The sequence below is a fragment of the Lissotriton helveticus genome, chromosome 1_1 (genome assembly GCF_964261635.1).
Source record: "Lissotriton helveticus chromosome 1_1, aLisHel1.1, whole genome shotgun sequence".
Lineage (NCBI taxonomy): Eukaryota > Metazoa > Chordata > Amphibia > Caudata > Salamandridae > Lissotriton > Lissotriton helveticus.
Genome location: NC_136057.1, coordinates 71374975 through 71391904, shown reverse-complemented (window position 1 = coordinate 71391904; position 16930 = coordinate 71374975). Strand labels below are relative to the sequence as shown.

Below are 16930 nucleotides of genomic sequence, written 5' to 3'. Positions count from 1 at the left end.
CCCCCTTTTCTGAATCAATCAGTATTTGATCAGCATTTGTATTTCGGTAGATTTTTCTAGCTTGATCCACAAGCAGGAAGTGAAACCATACACACATGGCGATACATTAATACAGAGCCAGTGTTATCAACACTTTCAAACCCCTCCCCCCTCTTCCCATCAATTGAAGACATTCTCTCTAAAGAAAAATAATCCACTCTGTGGCTTAGAAGCGCTAGTGACCCACACCCAGGTCTTGAGCAGTCCCCTGCAGAGCGTTTTCATCAATTCAGCAACTCAAGCTGTCGTTCCAAGCGCGTTTCATAATGTCGTAGAGCTCACGTTACTGAAAAACCAGGGAGAAGTCCCGGATATAACCAGGAATTATAGGCCAATATCTCTGCTCCCTTAACCTGCAAAAACTATTGGTTAGAGAACTATCTTCAAGAGGTTCCAGGCTTTATAAACACACCAGCTCTCAGATAATTCTTATCAATGGAATGTCAGCCTCACCACTCCAGTCTCAAAATATGAAGCAGTTTGATGATTACTTGGTGAGGTTGAATCAGCTAAAACTGAATATTGGCCAAACTGAGATTGTAATTTGAAAGAATAAGACCAACGTTTGGAGCCAACTTTACTCTCCAACAAAAATTAGATTGTTACCGGAGCCTAAACCCACAGCTAAAAGCCTCCGGGTGATAATCAATAGCAATCTTAGCAAGATCCAGCTGCTGGAGCAGTAGGATCTAAATGCAGATTTGTGCTGAAACTACTTTAGAAACTATACCCACTCCTCCCACTTTAGACGAGAAAAGCAATAGCGGTGGCCGCAGTCCTATCTAGATCGCATTATGCCAACAGAGTATATGTAAGAATACCCAATATCACCATTCATAGACTGCAAATAATTCACAGCAACACAGCTTGTATACTACATCATCTTCAGAGGTGGGCACGCGCCACACCTATCTTGAAATAACAAATCCACTCTGAGACCCTCTGCCTCGGCCCTAAAGGGGTGAGAGGTCTAGCTCCTCACTTCATTGCAAACCAGGTGGAAATGCATACACCCGTACAAAAGCAGAGATCTCCTCGCTTGAATTTACTTGCTATTGCAAAATTACAGAGGATCAGATCAGGTGGACGCAGCTTTGGTACAAGTTCCTTTCATCCAGAAATCTGACAGCCCACAAGCATATTCAGACTAGATTCTTCCCCGTTATGGTTCGTTTTGTCCTCTTTTATGTATTTCTGGTTCAGTTTCAAGAAACCCCAGGTTGAACATGCTTTCTATATATGCAATGACATAAGCCAGGGTATTATAAACCTTTCATTGATGCAAGGCTGCTACAGTATTCTCTTTTTGTGGTTGCACAGTGTACAATTTGAGCAGACCAAGGAACAGACGTAATATTGGAAACACATTTCAAATCCGTGCCTTTCATAATATATGAACTATGTTGCGGGTATTGTGAAACTTTAATGATTTCATTTTTTTTCAGGTTTTAGAAATTCGCAATTTTCTCTGATCAGGAGTATTTTGACCTAAGTGTCCTGTGATAACGTGTTGTCTTTTCTCTTTTCCTTTCCTCTGCAGACACTTGAGACTTGAACATCAATTTACCAGAATGGGCAGAAGACGGGCTCCAGGAAAGAAAGTGACAGTGCAATGTTCACATGAATCCGTAAGAGCCACAGTCCCACCTTTACCTCTTCATGACGCCTCAACTTCAAGATCCCGAAACGGTGCTCAGAGGGACCAGGACCTGGAACCGCTTTCAGAGAACCTGCCCCACATTATCCTTCTATCCATGCTGGAGGAGTTGGAAGCCAAACTGGATAACTTGATGAATACTGTGGAGGAAGTACCTTCTAGAGTCGCTGGGCTGATTAAGACAATCTGGATAGAAAAGGATCAAGGTTACCTAGATAATGATGGAGTGTCTTTGGAGATGATCTGTCCGGCGAGCATTAGAGATTGTGCTGTTAGCCGGTCTCCTGCGACACCTCAACTGGACAGGCCAAGGGAGCCAAGCTTGTGTCTTCAGCCAGTGTTCTCTGATGGGCATGCACCAAAGCAGGACTGTACGCTCTCCTCGCCAACTGATGTTCAAGGGCGTCCAGAGGAGCCAAACCTTTGTCTACAGCCAATGTTTCCTGATCGACGTCACCCACAGCAGGACCAGTGCTTGCAGCCTGGGTTTCCAGATAGAAATGGAGTACAGCAGGATTGTCCTCTATCCCGGTGCCCTCAGACAGATCCTCCATGCAGATCACAGGAGGCAAAGCTGTGTCTTCACTCAGAATTTGTTGATGGGCAGACACTACAGCAAGACCAGGGCGTCCAGACGGCGTTCGCAGAAGAGTGGGAGCCAGATGAGCCCCTGAAGCAAGAACCATCCCCATTGTCTACTAATAGCTGGGAGCAGCAACAGAACCTCTGCCCACACCCGCTATTTCCTGAAGGACACGAACCACAGCAAAACCACCGTATACAACCCACGCTACCAGATGGGAACGGACCTGCTGATCCCTTGGAAGAAGAATTGATGTGTTTTGATTTCCAAGATTCCCTGGAGAACCGCAGCCTACAACCCATGTCACCTGATGCGATGTCATCAGATGAACACTTAGAGTCTGGGCTATTGTCCTTTGATGATTTGGGGTCACAACAAACCCAGTGCCTACAGCAACACCTATGCTTGAAGCAGGAACATCCTTATGCGCTGGATCCAAATGTGAACTACGAGCTAGAATCTATGCGCCCTGAAGCACAGGAACCAGACAAACATGACAATCTAGACCCGGCATGTACTGATGCACATGGTTCAGATCAGAATTACAAGCTAGAACCACTGCACACTGCGGCACAGGACCGAGAGCTAGAGTCAGTGCTTCCTGAAGCACAGAAACCAGATCAGAACGACGAGCTCGAACAGACCTGTGCAGATGCACATGGTTCAGATCAAAAGTACAAGCTAGAACCTCCCTGTACTGATGCAGAGGGTTCAGATCAGAACTACATACTCGAACCACTGCACCCTGAATCACAGCATCAACATCAGAACTGCAAGGCAAAACTGCTCTGTCCTAAGGAGCGGGGTCAGTGTGTGCCTCCATCATTCCTAGGACTGGATACAAATAGTGCAGATGAAGACGCAATGGAGAGAGGAAATACAAAATCACATTTACTGCTGATTGAAGCTACCCCAGGTATGTGTTTTACTATAAATGGACTCTTGGAGTGCATTCTAACACATGTAACCTCTTCAAAATGCGTATGGGCAGATCTTAGAAAGTCTCTGAGGGGAGGATTAGGGTTTGGATGGAACCCACTGAGCGATTCTGACTCCCAAAGTACGAGTACACAGGGTGCAGATGTTTCCCTGCATTCTCCTCCTCTGTTTCCACACAGGACTGCATCCTTCCTGTGCAGAAACATGCCTGGTTATGGGACTCTGCATGAGACAAATAGGCCAGTAGCTCTTCTCGTTCCTTGTTCGTCCCCATTCCAGGCTGAGGAACTGGAAATAGCGCTATTCATGGGAGGAATTACTGGCCAGAATCGCACGTAATAGCTGGATGCAAGTGATGTGGTGTTCATTGAGAATAGCAGACATGTGCAGTCTGGAGAGGGAACTGTGTTTCTAGTTGCACAGTTACATTGGGTAAGACGCAGTTGTCTCCAGTTCCTGATATAAAAATCCTAGTGTGTATTCGGCCTCAACAGCAGGGCCGACCAGGGATGTTGTTGCCACTGCAGGGTTCTCCTGGAGTGCACACCACCTCATGATAGACAGATACATAAAGGTTTATGGAACTCTGAGGTGACTTGCAATAATCTTATTATATGCACCAGGTGGTACTTTATCCCGTATAATACATGGTGACACCATCACCTTACCCACAAACCTTGGTGTATAGCTCCTACATATTCAGCAACTAACATGTTTGTAAACATGTAGAATGAACTTTAAACCTCTTGTGCAAAAGTAAAAATAAAAACTGTTGGATATTTGTTGCAAAAAGATGTTAGAAACAGTTCAATAAAAGTCAATTTAAAATAAAAAGCTGCAGTAGCTCGAAACGTGCAGAAACATGCAGAAAGATTCCACCCTTTCTTTATCTAAGAAAACAAATAAACATATTCCCTCTGCTTCTCATAGTAAACTAGTAACATACAGCAGAAGTAATAAAAGCAAAGTTCTGTTTGTTGCTTTAAACAGCTGCTTCAATTATGCTTCGTGACTTGACCTTCTTTTCACATCAGCTGCTGGCTCTGGCAGCAGGCATTGTGCCCCAGGACTCGACTGTAATAACTTATAAAAGCTGAGTTCTGACATCTTTTCTTCATAATCACATACTTGGTGCATCACAAATTCCTGATTATAAAGAAATTAGAGACTGCCATTTATACAGGGATTACAGAATCCCACTTAATAGAATTTTATATATATATATATATACATATAATAACTTTGGCACAGTTCAATGAATCTGCACAAAACTATTTGGGATTGGCCTGGCTAGTTTCATGCAGTGTTTTTTGTGGTCCTCAAATTAAGCCACTAGTCATTTAAGATAGAGCTAGCTGGACCTTTAGCCCACGAATGGTCTGTGCATCTGGACTCGTGGACCCAAATGTAAAAATATATTGGATCCGATTGGATGAGGGAGCTTTTTCTCCCATCGTCCATTTCGGATACGTAAACCCAAAGTTGGGTCTGCGGACCTGAAGCTCCCTGATTGGCTGGCTACATCTTGAACCATTACATGATGAAAAGACTTGTTCCCCGCATCCTGTAAGAATACTAAAGAAGCCATAAAGAGCCGTGGTGCCATCCTGTCTCTCCCTGGCACAGGGGCTGCCTAATGTTAAAATGTAGAAAGAAATTGCTGATTTTGAATAGAGGTTGGATTCCACATCATGACCCTTGAGGTCCACAAACCTTAGGCAGGTGTCTGCGCAGGCACAGTAATTGGCCTTGTACCCTGGTGGACATTTGTGATGTTCGGAGACCTGCTGCTCGGTCTGAAACCCTATCGATGTCCAATAAGGATATACAAGTTTGCAAGGGTCCGAGAACCCCAAGAAAGTGTCCGGGAACCCTTAGAAATAAAAAATAAAAAAACATAAGCCAGGCCCTTTAGGGAATCCCCTGCTGTGCCCAGGCACAGTTGAACACCTGTGCCTGCTTGGTGTTGGCTCCAGGGAACTGTTGCGTGTGTATATGTTGGGGAAAAAACCACTGAAAACAAGCATTGGCAAAACAAATAGGAGTCTCCTATCCGAAAGCTATTGGCTTTGGCAACGAGTTTTAGCCATTATGTACACCAGTGTGACTGCTGTTCGGCATGGCTAAAAGTTAGTGGCACAAGGTCGGGTGAGGTAGATAGAAGGGGGATAGTTTGGGGTAGAGTGGAATGGGGAAGATTGGAGTCAAGTAGGGGTAGATTGAATTGAGGTAGATTTGGGTGGAGTGGAGTAGATTGAGGTGGAGTAGGATGGATTGGGGTGGATTGGAGTGGGATAGATTGGGAAAGAGTGGGGTGGAATGAGGTAGATTGGAGTAGAGTGGGGAAGACTGGAATGGAGTAGATTAGAGTGCAATATATTGGGGTAGTTTGGATTGCGGTACATTGGACTGGAGTAGAATGGAGTGGAGTTATATAGAGTGGTGTAGGGTAGATTGGGTTGGGGTGGGGTAGAGTGTGGTGGAATTGATTGGAGTAGATTTCAGTAGGGTAGATTGAATGGGGTAGATTGGGATAGGTAAGTTTGAGATAGAGTGGGGTAGGGTAGATTGGAGTAGGGTGGAGTGGATTTGATTCAACTGGAATGAGGTAGGTGTGGGTAGAGTGGGGTGGAGTGGAATTGGATAGATTGGAGTGGAGTGTTGTGGGGTAGATTAGGGTGTAGTGGAATGGGGTAGATTGGGTGGATTGTAGTGGGGTGGTTTGGATGGAGTGGGGTAGATTGGATTGAGTGGGGTAGATTGGATGAAGTGGAGAGGGATAGATTGGGTGGCGTGGGGTAGATTACAGTGGAGTACAGTAGATTATGGTAGATTATAGTTGGGTAGATTGTGGTAGTTTGGAGTGGGTAGATTGTGGTAGGAGTGTAGATGAGTTGGATAGATTGCAGTTGGATACATTGAAATGGAGTTGGGTAAATTGGACTGAAGTAGGGTGAGGTAGATTGGGGTGAAGTCAGTTAGATTGGAGTAGATTAGAGTTGGGGTAGATTGAAGTGGAGTTGGCAGACTGGGGTATATTGGAGCAGAGTGGGGTAAATCTGAGTGGAGTGCGGTAGATTGGGGTAGAGTCGGGTAGATTGGGTTAGATTGAGTGTATTAGGGTAGATTGGAGTGGAATGGGGTAGATTGAGTTGGAGTGGGGTAGATTGCGGTGGGTAAATTGGGAATGGATAGATTGGAATGGGGTGAATTGGAGTGGGATGGATTGGGGTACGTTTGAGTGGAGTGGGGTGGATTGGAGTGGAGTGGAGTGGGGTGGATTGGAGTGGGGTGGATTGGAGTGGAGTGGGGTGGATTGGAGTGGGGTAAGTGGTGTGGAGTAGAGGGGTGTGGAGTGTTGTTTCATGGGGTGAGTGGCATAGATTGGAGTGGAGGGGTGTGGAGTTGAGTGTCGTAGCGTGGAGTATACTTGGTGTGGTAGCGCACTGCCATTACAGACAACACATTTTCAATTGAAATGATCATTACATTTACACGGAAATATGGTTTTACTGCACATAAATGATAATGTTTGCAGATGTCATCCCCTTGTGTATTAATGTGTTTCAATCTTATTCAAATATTTTTCTCCACACTTCAGTAATTCAAAACAAATGTGCTTCATTTGTACTAATTCTGATATATTATAAAACATCAGCACAGTTCTTTTTTTTAGGTCTTGCCGCAACAGCGCTTAACTTTGTGGGCTTATTGCCCACCCATTGCTTTTTATTTGTTTCTTCGAATCTCCTTTAAACAGCCTTGCTTCCATATGGCTAATCTTTCCTACTTGTCCCTCCTTTTCGTAGCTTGTTCCCTCCCACGGAGCACCTCCCCGTTACTTGTATCCTTGCAATGGTTCCATATTATCAACTGCTTTAGGCACTTTTTCTTTTTTCTTTGTCTAAGAGCACTTCATATGCGCACTTTTTTCACTCACTCCAAGCTTTTTTTGTAAAAGGCTGTAATTCTTGTTCACATCTCGTCACATTTGCTGTTCATTCACAGACCGAGATCAAATGTCAAATGATGTTTCCCCTAAACAGCCTGTTCTTTCTCTGACTTCAAAGTAAGAGAGTCCAGTTCCTCACCATCTCACTCATCGCTGCTTGCCTCTCCTTGCTTGTTATTTTTTATAAAAGCAAATGACTTCATTTTCTTGCCTTCACCACCTCCCCTTCGCATAATGGTTGCAGACGTTTCAACTAAAGTGCTTATGTCTACTGCTGCCGACCAGAAACTTCACTGTCGACTGTAAAGTTGGCACCTAAGGTACTGGAAGGACGGCTTGGGGTGGAGGGGACATTGGCATGTACAGAGGGCCGTGCCATTGAAGCATCTTCTGGCAGCTTTTACCAGCAGCATCATGACGCGACCCTGCCACATCTGTACGACGTTTCCGGGCCGAAAGCAGTATAGGATAATAGCTATAAATTCTGTAACCAGTCTGTTTGCTACGTACAATCCACTGTACTAAATGATATGAGGTATTCTTAGTACATGTATTTCTAAAATGTCACATGTTGTAATATTTAGGACACATACTATTGTAATGCAAGTTGATCTCTAGTAATGTTTAGGACATGTATTATTTGTAAAGTAGAAATGCTTTCCACTTAAAAGTGAATATATATACTTGGTAGTTTGTTTAAAGGACTAATCAAACCAAATGTTAGAAGTACAATGCTATAGAATTGTGAAGCACTCTGATATCCATTTGGGTCATGTTTGTGCTATATAAAACACTGAATTAATAAATAAATAACACACCTGAGTGTGGGGAGATCCCCCACACACACCTGGTGCCTGCTGTGAATAAGGTGTGTGAGGGCTGAAAAATTACCTTCACGCCCTTCAATGCCAGCACCCTCGATGCTGCCTGTGTGGTGGCCATATTGAAGCAGAAAAACAGCAGGACATCTCAGGCATTTACACCCAATACCGTGAAAGACGGCAAGCCCGTGGGCGGATTTGGAAATTATTAGGCACTTTGCTAGTGGTATCTGGAGGAAAATAATCAAATACCGACGGCGAGGCCAAACTACTTTTCAAAAATAACATACTCACACTGGGGAGAGACTTCTCAGGCTCTGATTGTGGGCTGGGATTGCCTGCAACAGAGAGCAACCATTTGTAGCTTCTTATCAGACTAAGAGTCCCCTTTCCCGGCGTGCAGAAAAAAATGTAAAATCTGCATTTTTAGGTGCAGCACCTGAGAAGCTTATTGATGGCACAATAATAACTCTCCGTTCCCGGCATTCTATTTTCATTAATCATATCCACCACATTTGATTGAAATTCAAAGGGTAGGCCTCAGTAACTACGTGTCAATCTTTTTAACCCGGCAAAATGCAGTAGGATATTTCTTTTTCGACTGATGGTGTGGGACACTGCTAAAAGTCATTTGCAAAGTCAGTAAGTTCGCAAGGCAATACCAATTGGCTTTGCAAGTGCTTGTTTTTTGTTGTGTGCTAGGAAAAAAATCTTACACCTTCTCCTCTTGTATGGATATTCATCAGAATTGTCACATACATTCTCTCATTTTGAAGTCCTAAGAAGAAAAGTAAACACCAAGCTTTCTCAAAGAGAGAGCTTGACATTTGACCTCTGTCTTTGAATGCACTGCAAATGTGACAAGATAAAAACAAGATTTAAAGGCCTTTTTACAGAAAGCTTGTTTGTGGAAGAATACAGTAAACAAGGTTTGGGCAGCAGGAGGGACGGATGTGAATTACAAACCACAAATCCAATTGTAAGGAATCTGTGGAATGTATTCCCACTGATGCTTTCTGAATGTCCCCACGATGTCTTTTGCTATGTCCGGTAGTCTTGGATCAAAAGCACAAAGGTCACGTTGAAGTTATTATTGGGATTGCTTTTAACATCTTAATTTATTTTGAAAAATGATTTGCAACTCACTTAAACCATGGTGTCTCTGTCTCTCTCTCTCTCTCCCTCTCTTTCTCTGTTTCTCTTTCTTTCTATCCTTCTCTCTTTCTCTCTATCTTTGTCTCTCTCTGTCACTCTTTCTCTGTTTCTATGTTTCTCTTTCTCTTTCTTTCTATCTTTCTTCCTTTCTATTTCTCTTTCTCTCTTACTCTCTCTCTCTCTTCTGCTCTTCCTTCTTTCCCTCCCACGTAGTTTGTGGTTATAAGAGTTTCTTTTGAAAAGCAATTATTTCTTTGCTAATAATTTTGGAATCTTTTGACAAATTTGCACAAACTTTTCAAAAAGAGTTTTTTTCTAGTTCCTCTTTATTATATCAAATGTGTTTATTTTTGTGGTTATATATAGTACAATCTTTGCTGAAGGGCATCGAAGCACTTTTCTAAAGAAGAAAGACCAAAATGCAGATTAGATGTGCCATAAAATAACAGATAAGCAATAGACTAATCCCACAGATCACGTCATGGGAGAAAGTTCAAACAGTTAATATCTGAATACATTGGAAAAGTGGATGCAGAAAAGTGTCCACAGATTTATTATTCAGAGCATCTCTCAAGTAGGAGGATTTTGAGTTTATAATTGTGGCAAGACTTGTGGTTGTTCAAGGTGGTTGTGGGAGGGAGTTCCAGATCCTTGTAGCGCTTGCAGAGAAGGCGAGCTTTATAAAGCGTTCTTGCCTGAATGTCGCTTGTTCCAGCAGGAGGACTTTACGAATTCTCGATCCTTGTTCAGATCCAGAGATTTTGAGTTTTTCTGCCAAGTAGGAGGGTGTGGAGTTGTGGAGGGCTTTGTGGGTGATGCATTCAGTGTTACATTGGTCTGTTGCTTCAATTGGAAGCCATTGTAGGATGCGAAGTATAGAAGAAATGTGATTTAAAAACTTTGTGACCTGTCACGAAGTGGATAACTGTTTGAAGCATTTCTCTCAGTGATGCTACTTTTCTCGGGGAAGGCCAGACAGGAAAGAGGTCCAATAATCCAGTCTGAAAAGTACCAGCGTATGGACTTCTAAGTTCATCAGGTACTCTTGTGCTTTGATGAGACATGCTTCTAAAGATAAATGAGAATAAATATAGGTCTGTAATTGTTAAGGTTGTTCTAGTCGGCGTCTGTGTTGTTTGATGAGGGGGTGACTTGGCCGAGTTTGAGGGAGGTTGGCATGCAGCTTCTCGAAAAGGAGGAGTTGATGATTTTGGTCCATACAGGCGAGATATGATGTGACTGTGATTATTGACACGCTCAGGAGGGAGGGGATCGGAAATGTGCGATGTTGGTTTCATGCAAGCGAGTAATTTGAGCACTTCTTCTTAAGGGACATTCTCTAATTCAGTCCCACTGGCATAGGGTGAGTTTGGCGAGACGACCATTAGATGGAGGTAGGGCCTTGGGTAGACCCTCTTTAAGTGGGGGCATATTTGGTGTAGGACGGAGAGATGGGTGGGTCAAGAGAGATTTCAATGTTAGATATTTTTTCATAGAAGAATGTTGCAAACTCTTTGCAGCGCATGGTAGAGTCATTTATTGAGTGTTGAGGGAAAGAGGAGGTTTGTTGTTTGATGATGTTGAGAAGGTCTTTAGGTCTGTTCCTAGAAGGGTTAAGTTGGGCTCAGAAGAAGGGGGATTTTTCTCTGAAGATGTGTGTTTTGTATTTTATGCGTTTAGCTCCCGATATCGCAAGATGTGTTAACAAGGATTGTTGTCTCCAGTTTGTTTCAGCCAACCGGAGTTGTTGACTCTTTGTTAAGGTCTTTGTTAAACCAAGATCAGGTACTTCTTGATTTCTTGAGTTTCAAAGGGGCGTCTATGTCAAGTAGTTCTCCCATGTTTCTGCTGTAGTGGGCAGTGAGATCATCACCTTGGAATTTGGGAACTGACTAACGCTTCTAACTCTGCCTGGGAGATTCAGTGTATGTTCCTCGCTCAGTACTTGTGCCGGGTATTTTGGGGGTGGGCCTTTGGTTCAATGGCATTGAGATTGAAAAGAATGAGGTGGTGGTGAGTCCAGTCAGTGGGTAGGATAGAGCGGAGGGAGAAGGTGTTCTGCTTAGAGATGATTGCATCAAGTGTAGTGTAGTTCCTATATTCCCAATAGGCTCTGCGCATTGGAATAACATATACTATAGTTTAGACGTAGGACTGAGGTCGACTAGGTCTCTATTAAACTTAATTGTGAGTACCAGCTAGCTCAGAGGTCACTAGAAACTTTCTGGAATAGATAAGAAGGGATTAGTTTCTGACAACCTCATAAACATGACAACTTTGTTTCGCAAGAATAAGAAATCAATCTCTAGAGTCGTGGAAACAATAGATAGTTATTTCACTCAGTCAATCGTGCATCCTTCGTTTCACCGGAGGTGCAGAGAAAATAGAGAGACGGGCGTATTCAATAAAAGTATTTATTGAACAGTCTTCTTTCTCAAGCACAAGAAATGAACTGCTACAATCGTGATACTGGTTATAAAGTACACAGCATATAATACGAAGAGTATTATAAAGTAGTACTGTAAAGGCATGGTATGGCTCTAAGCCATATAAAATAACATAAAATACATACATTAATAAATAATGACTAAAAAAACTCAACTGGTGCTTCTAAAATACGCTTACCCCGGTGGACCTAACCTAGGTCTAGTACAAGGGAAGAAGTAAATGAGGTGTAGCTTAGTTTCAGTATTCTTTTTGCCAAGAATCTATTCCTAGAATTCTCTATGGGTCTAATCAGCTCCGTACCTTGGTTTAGAATGAAGGAGGTCTTGTATCTCTCTCTCAGGACTCGATTTCCCAGCAACCCGCAAGGGTAGCCTGGAAACACTGGAGCTGGATTTCTCAGCCAGAGAAAAGACACCGTCTCTCAGTGCGTCTGCTGGAGGGTCGGCTTCCTTTGGCACTTGCTGTGGCGTGATGCGTCGGGCATGTAGATAGTCGAACTGCTCCAAACCACTGTGTGTTTGTCTGGGCAAATGTGGGCATATTTATACCTTGAAGGTGCCGAGTTTGACGTACGGTTGGACATAATAACGTCATCAAAGACTCAGTTCTTTGAAAATCCATGATTTCTTAGATAAATTAGTATTCAAGCAAGGGGAATTCCCTAGCTGCTGAAGGCAGGTTTTTCCGAGAAAACGTTGTGGATTCTCGGAACTAGTGGAAGTAGCCATGCCGTATTTGGGCTGCATAGGCTAAGTCTAAATATGGTTATGATTTCTATGCCTATATAAGGATAGGGTAATTTATACCTATATATGTGCATGAATCTGGAAAATTACACTAGAGTCCTAGATTCACATACAACACCCACTCCACGGTATTAAGTTCAATAAAATTAAATGTATAAGTACTGAACATATCTAAGGCATTAAAACAAAAATGAGCCAAAGTAGGAGAAAAAGTACACCTAATACAATCCAAAATTCAATCCATGGTGAAACCAGATATGTTTTTTCCCGTTGAAGAAAGAGTTCTGTTGTTTTTTCTTTGAAAGATTTATTTGCTGGCATTGTTTCAGGTTCACTGGGATCCTCAGAAAAGGTATCAAAGTTGATGATATAGCCAGAGGCAGTTCTGTCAATTGTTGGAATAGCATCAGGAGGGTTTGGAATTGTTTGAGCTGCTTCTTCCTTTGTCATATTTGTATAGTCAGACGATAAATCATTGTAGACAGGAGTGTCTTGACGAACTGTTATCAAGAGGCACAAGTTCCATGGATTTGTTGAATAGTCCTTCTTTTCTTACTGCAGGTTTATTAAAGGTGATTAGTCTTTCAGTTTGAACCTCTTGGATTGTAGCAAGATTTGGTCGTCTGCTACATCTTGGGCGTCCACTGGGCCTACTACTTATTATCGGCCACATGATGTGCTTTGACCAGGTCAATTGATACAACTCTGTTGTCCCTTTTACCTTCAAGCGGCGGTAGTGACACTGATCTTGTTCCGTGGATTGCTAAGACAGGTACTGCTTTTCTGTAAGAAGGCCCAAATTCCTTCTTCACCGCGATCTTTTCCCTGACTAGATCCCCAATCTTTTGAATCCAGACAGGCCTTGCTGGGACAGGTGGTGTTTCTTCAGTGGTTGTTGGCTTTTGTGTTGTGTTACTCAGACTTCTTTTTGCTTCATTTAAGTCCTGTAAAACCGCTAAACGATCTTTGACATCAAAGGGTTTTTGTTCCACCACTGAAGTTTGACAATCGAGGTCTTCAATTATCATTCTAGTACCAAACAGTAATTCATATGGAGTGATTCCACCCAGAGAATTTCTTGGCAGATTGTTAAGACTAGTTGGACACTGATGTTTGGCCCACCCGTCACCCGAGCCTAATACCCTAGCTTATATAGATTGCTTTATTAAATTAATCAAAAACAAAAAAGGACACTTGTAACAATTCTAAACCAGTGGTTGAAAATTGGAACGTCCTCAAAAACTCAATGTTAATCGGAACAAGCGGTATATGTGTTTCATCCGCCCCACATTGATGTTGTGGCAGTTATCATTGGGCGTTCCAAAACGTGCTTGGTGCCAGCCTCAACCTGAGGCACCTCTGGTATTTGATTGCAGTGTCCAGAGATTGTGGGTTACCCACACCAAAGAGGTGAACAAAAACGCTTTAAGAGTTCATGACAAAACTTTTTTTTAAAAAGAGAAGATCACCCTCGTGTTTTTTATTGTGAGGTGAAGTTCACTTATTATAAAAATAAATGTGATACTACAACGAGATCGGGTTACTGGATCTCTCTAGTATTCCAATGGGCTTGTCGACATGTTTCAGCTCTTTTTGGCCCCGTAGGGTCTACAGAGCTTTCGTCAGGACTTATGTACATATAGATTTATTCACTTACACAATTTGTGCAGTCAACTTTGAGTGTACCTTTTCTGGTCCTCAATGAAAAAGAATTCCCTCTCCACAATCTGAAATTAGAATGGAAGAGACAAACAACAGTTCTAAATAAATTTTATATTGTGTCTACGGTGTGAGTTTTTATCAAGGTGGAAAACTAACCTCCTTGTGGATTGTTAGCTACTCATTAGCGCTAATGTGTTAGTTTTTTTAAAAAAGCAATGAGCAATGGTTCGGCATGGAATTAAGTTGTGCTGGTTGTATCTGTACACTAAACAACGTTGAGCTATATTTGGTGGCTATATCTCAGACTACTTGCAGATCCATTAATTTCACTTTTGTGTAAGTGTTAGTGCTCTCATATTCGCCTGGATTGTATATATGAGGCATGGTTACTACTCAGACTCGATAATATTGTAAAATGACAGAGACAGTTGTTTCTTACCTATATTGTAGGAGACTCCGTCTTCAACGGGGGTTGTATCGCTTCTTTTAGCGCAGAGCTGGTGACAGAAAAGGGGGCATTAACAGCGCTGTTGCCGCTTCTTACCGTAGTCTTTCAGGGAACTGGGATTAGGTTTCGCCATTACCCGCGTGGTGCGTCCTTCAGCGACTTGTGCTGACTCTGTCCCCGGAAGTAAGGGCTTCCGAGTTTCGTTCTTATTTAAAGGGGCCGTGGCTTTGTGGGTATAAACACTCTTTCAAAATAACTTTATGTGTCTTGATTCTGGTTCAAAAGGACAGTCGTTATATCTGCTAAGAAAAGAGTATATTGAATATTTTGAACATAGCGGTAGATTGTCAGTCAATTATCGATCTACGGGGCCCAGAGCAACTCATGAATATTTTCTAGTACATCATGGTATTTCGTATTATAAGGACACCACATTTGCTTCGATTATGAACAGTGTGGTATTCATGTGTTGTTTCGAAGTATAACATGGCATGTCAAATTATTTAGAGAATTGTACTCATGAGGGGCCCAGAGCAACTCATGAATATTTTCTAGTACATCATGGTATTTCGTATTGTAAGGACACCACATTTGCTTCGATTATGAACAGTGTGGTATTCATGTGTTGTTTCGAAGTATAGCATGGCATGTCAAATTATTTAGAGAATTGCACTCATGAGGGTATGTGTTTAACAAAAGGTGGTGATTCATTTGACAAGATATAATATCAGTTCAGTTTAGGCCATTGTCGGTGGGGCATATTATTTCGCAAAATGATGCCAGACGACATTATCATTAAGACCCTGTTGGTTTTTCTTTCCACTACCGGATTTCCCTCAGGATGGAATGGACTTGAGTACCGCAATGCAATGCCCAAGCTGATCATGGCCTCCTTGTAAGCCCGAGAGCTAAACGCAGGACCCTGGTCAGAATGTAGCGTGCCGATTGCGTATGTGGCGATAAAGACTCGCAAATCTTTAATAACAGTTCGGACGTCAGCTGAGCGCTGAGGCCACATCCAAATGAATCTTGTCCTAATAGTTGTGGGACCGCATTCTTCCATAGTGACGTCTGCGTGTAGAAAGTCTAATGCTGTCTAACAGTGGTGTCTGTGCTGGGCTGACTACACTGTAGTCAGGTACTTTGTGTTTTTCAATGCTATGATCTCTGTAACAGACATTGCAAATAATTCCAAATTCGTACACTTGGAAGCTCATTCCTGGCCACCAGTACACCTCTTCTAACTGTATTAGAGATTTTAAGATCCCCTGATGTGTCAGACCCTCTTCCATTGGTGCTTCGTGAACCAAAGCAGCTCTCCGGTTCCTGTTTGGAATTACTCTGTCCCCCATTCCAGGGATTCGAGCAAAAGGAACGGAGTTTGCATCAATTATATATGTATGTCCGAGTGGATATTTTAGTGGGAACGCCACATAGTTGCCTTTCATTGAGGCATTAACTGCTAGCATTGTTTCACCATCTATCGTTGTTTTAGAACGATTGATTGTAGCTACGGAAGCCGTTTACACAGCTGCCTTCGAGGCTTCATCAGCCAATGAATTCCCTGCAACGTGAACGCCATCACGCTGATGATTCAGTGTATGAATCACGTGAGTCTTTTGTAGTTCTTTCTGTAATAGAACTACTTGTTCCCAAAGCTCTTTATGCTTGATTGTGCCACCTTTTGTATTTTTGAAACCAGTTTGAACCCAGGTCTGCAGATATTCACTCTAATTCTTGATGCAGTTATACGAATCTCACACACTATGAGTGTGGGGAATTTGCGATCGCCATCTTGAAAGCCTGTAGTTCAGCTCGCTGAGCCGTACAGTCTCCGGGTGATTGAGCATTAGTGACCATCGGTCTAAATTTACCTTCGCGCCAGGGACCTTTAACAATCGCGCACGCAGCACTATAGGCTAGTTTACCCCCAATTGCGGGTTGTGCTGAATCGCGTGTATAGATTATACATCCATAATGTTCTAGAGGCAGAATGTCAGTTGGCAGAGGACATTCGTGCTCGTATTGTAGGAATTCTTGTGTTTTCAAGTAGGGGTCAAACACCTATTCAACGTCTGTTGCAGCAAGAGAATTAACCCATTGTATCCATCTCGGATGTAAAGCTTTTGCATTTGGAATGCTCGCTTTCGTCACTGCTTCTAAAGCAGGTACAGGTGTAACGATCAATATGCGTTTATCCTGTGCTAGGGTTCTCTCCTTTGCTACTGCAGTTTGAACCACTGTCAGAATTTTTTCGGTAGAAGTGAATTTCCGCTTGTGTGTACAAGTGTGATTTATAAGCTATTGGTACCTTTTCACCTTCTTTAAAGGTTAGGTATGTGAATCCGCATCTCCCTGGGATGATTCGGATTTCAAGGTTGCGCACGTTTTCGCGTGTCTGTAATTGTGTTTTTGCTAACATATCTGTTTATACTGAGCGCAACATTTCTGTGTGTTTTTGAGTCCAATTAGTTGGTTTG

General features: G+C 42.6%; 1 protein-coding gene across 1 annotated transcript in view; it reads left to right on the top strand.

The window, feature by feature from the left end:
- Window positions 1-1584: 1584 nt before the first annotated feature.
- LOC144767603 (uncharacterized) overlaps window positions 1585-16930 on the top strand; it is a 70059-nt gene continuing 54713 nt past the window's right edge. The window contains exon 1 of the mRNA XM_078651009.1: window positions 1585-3195. Within this exon, the coding sequence (XP_078507135.1) occupies window positions 1611-3195 (1585 nt within the window). The 5' untranslated portion in view covers window positions 1585-1610. The remainder of the gene's footprint in view (window positions 3196-16930) is intronic.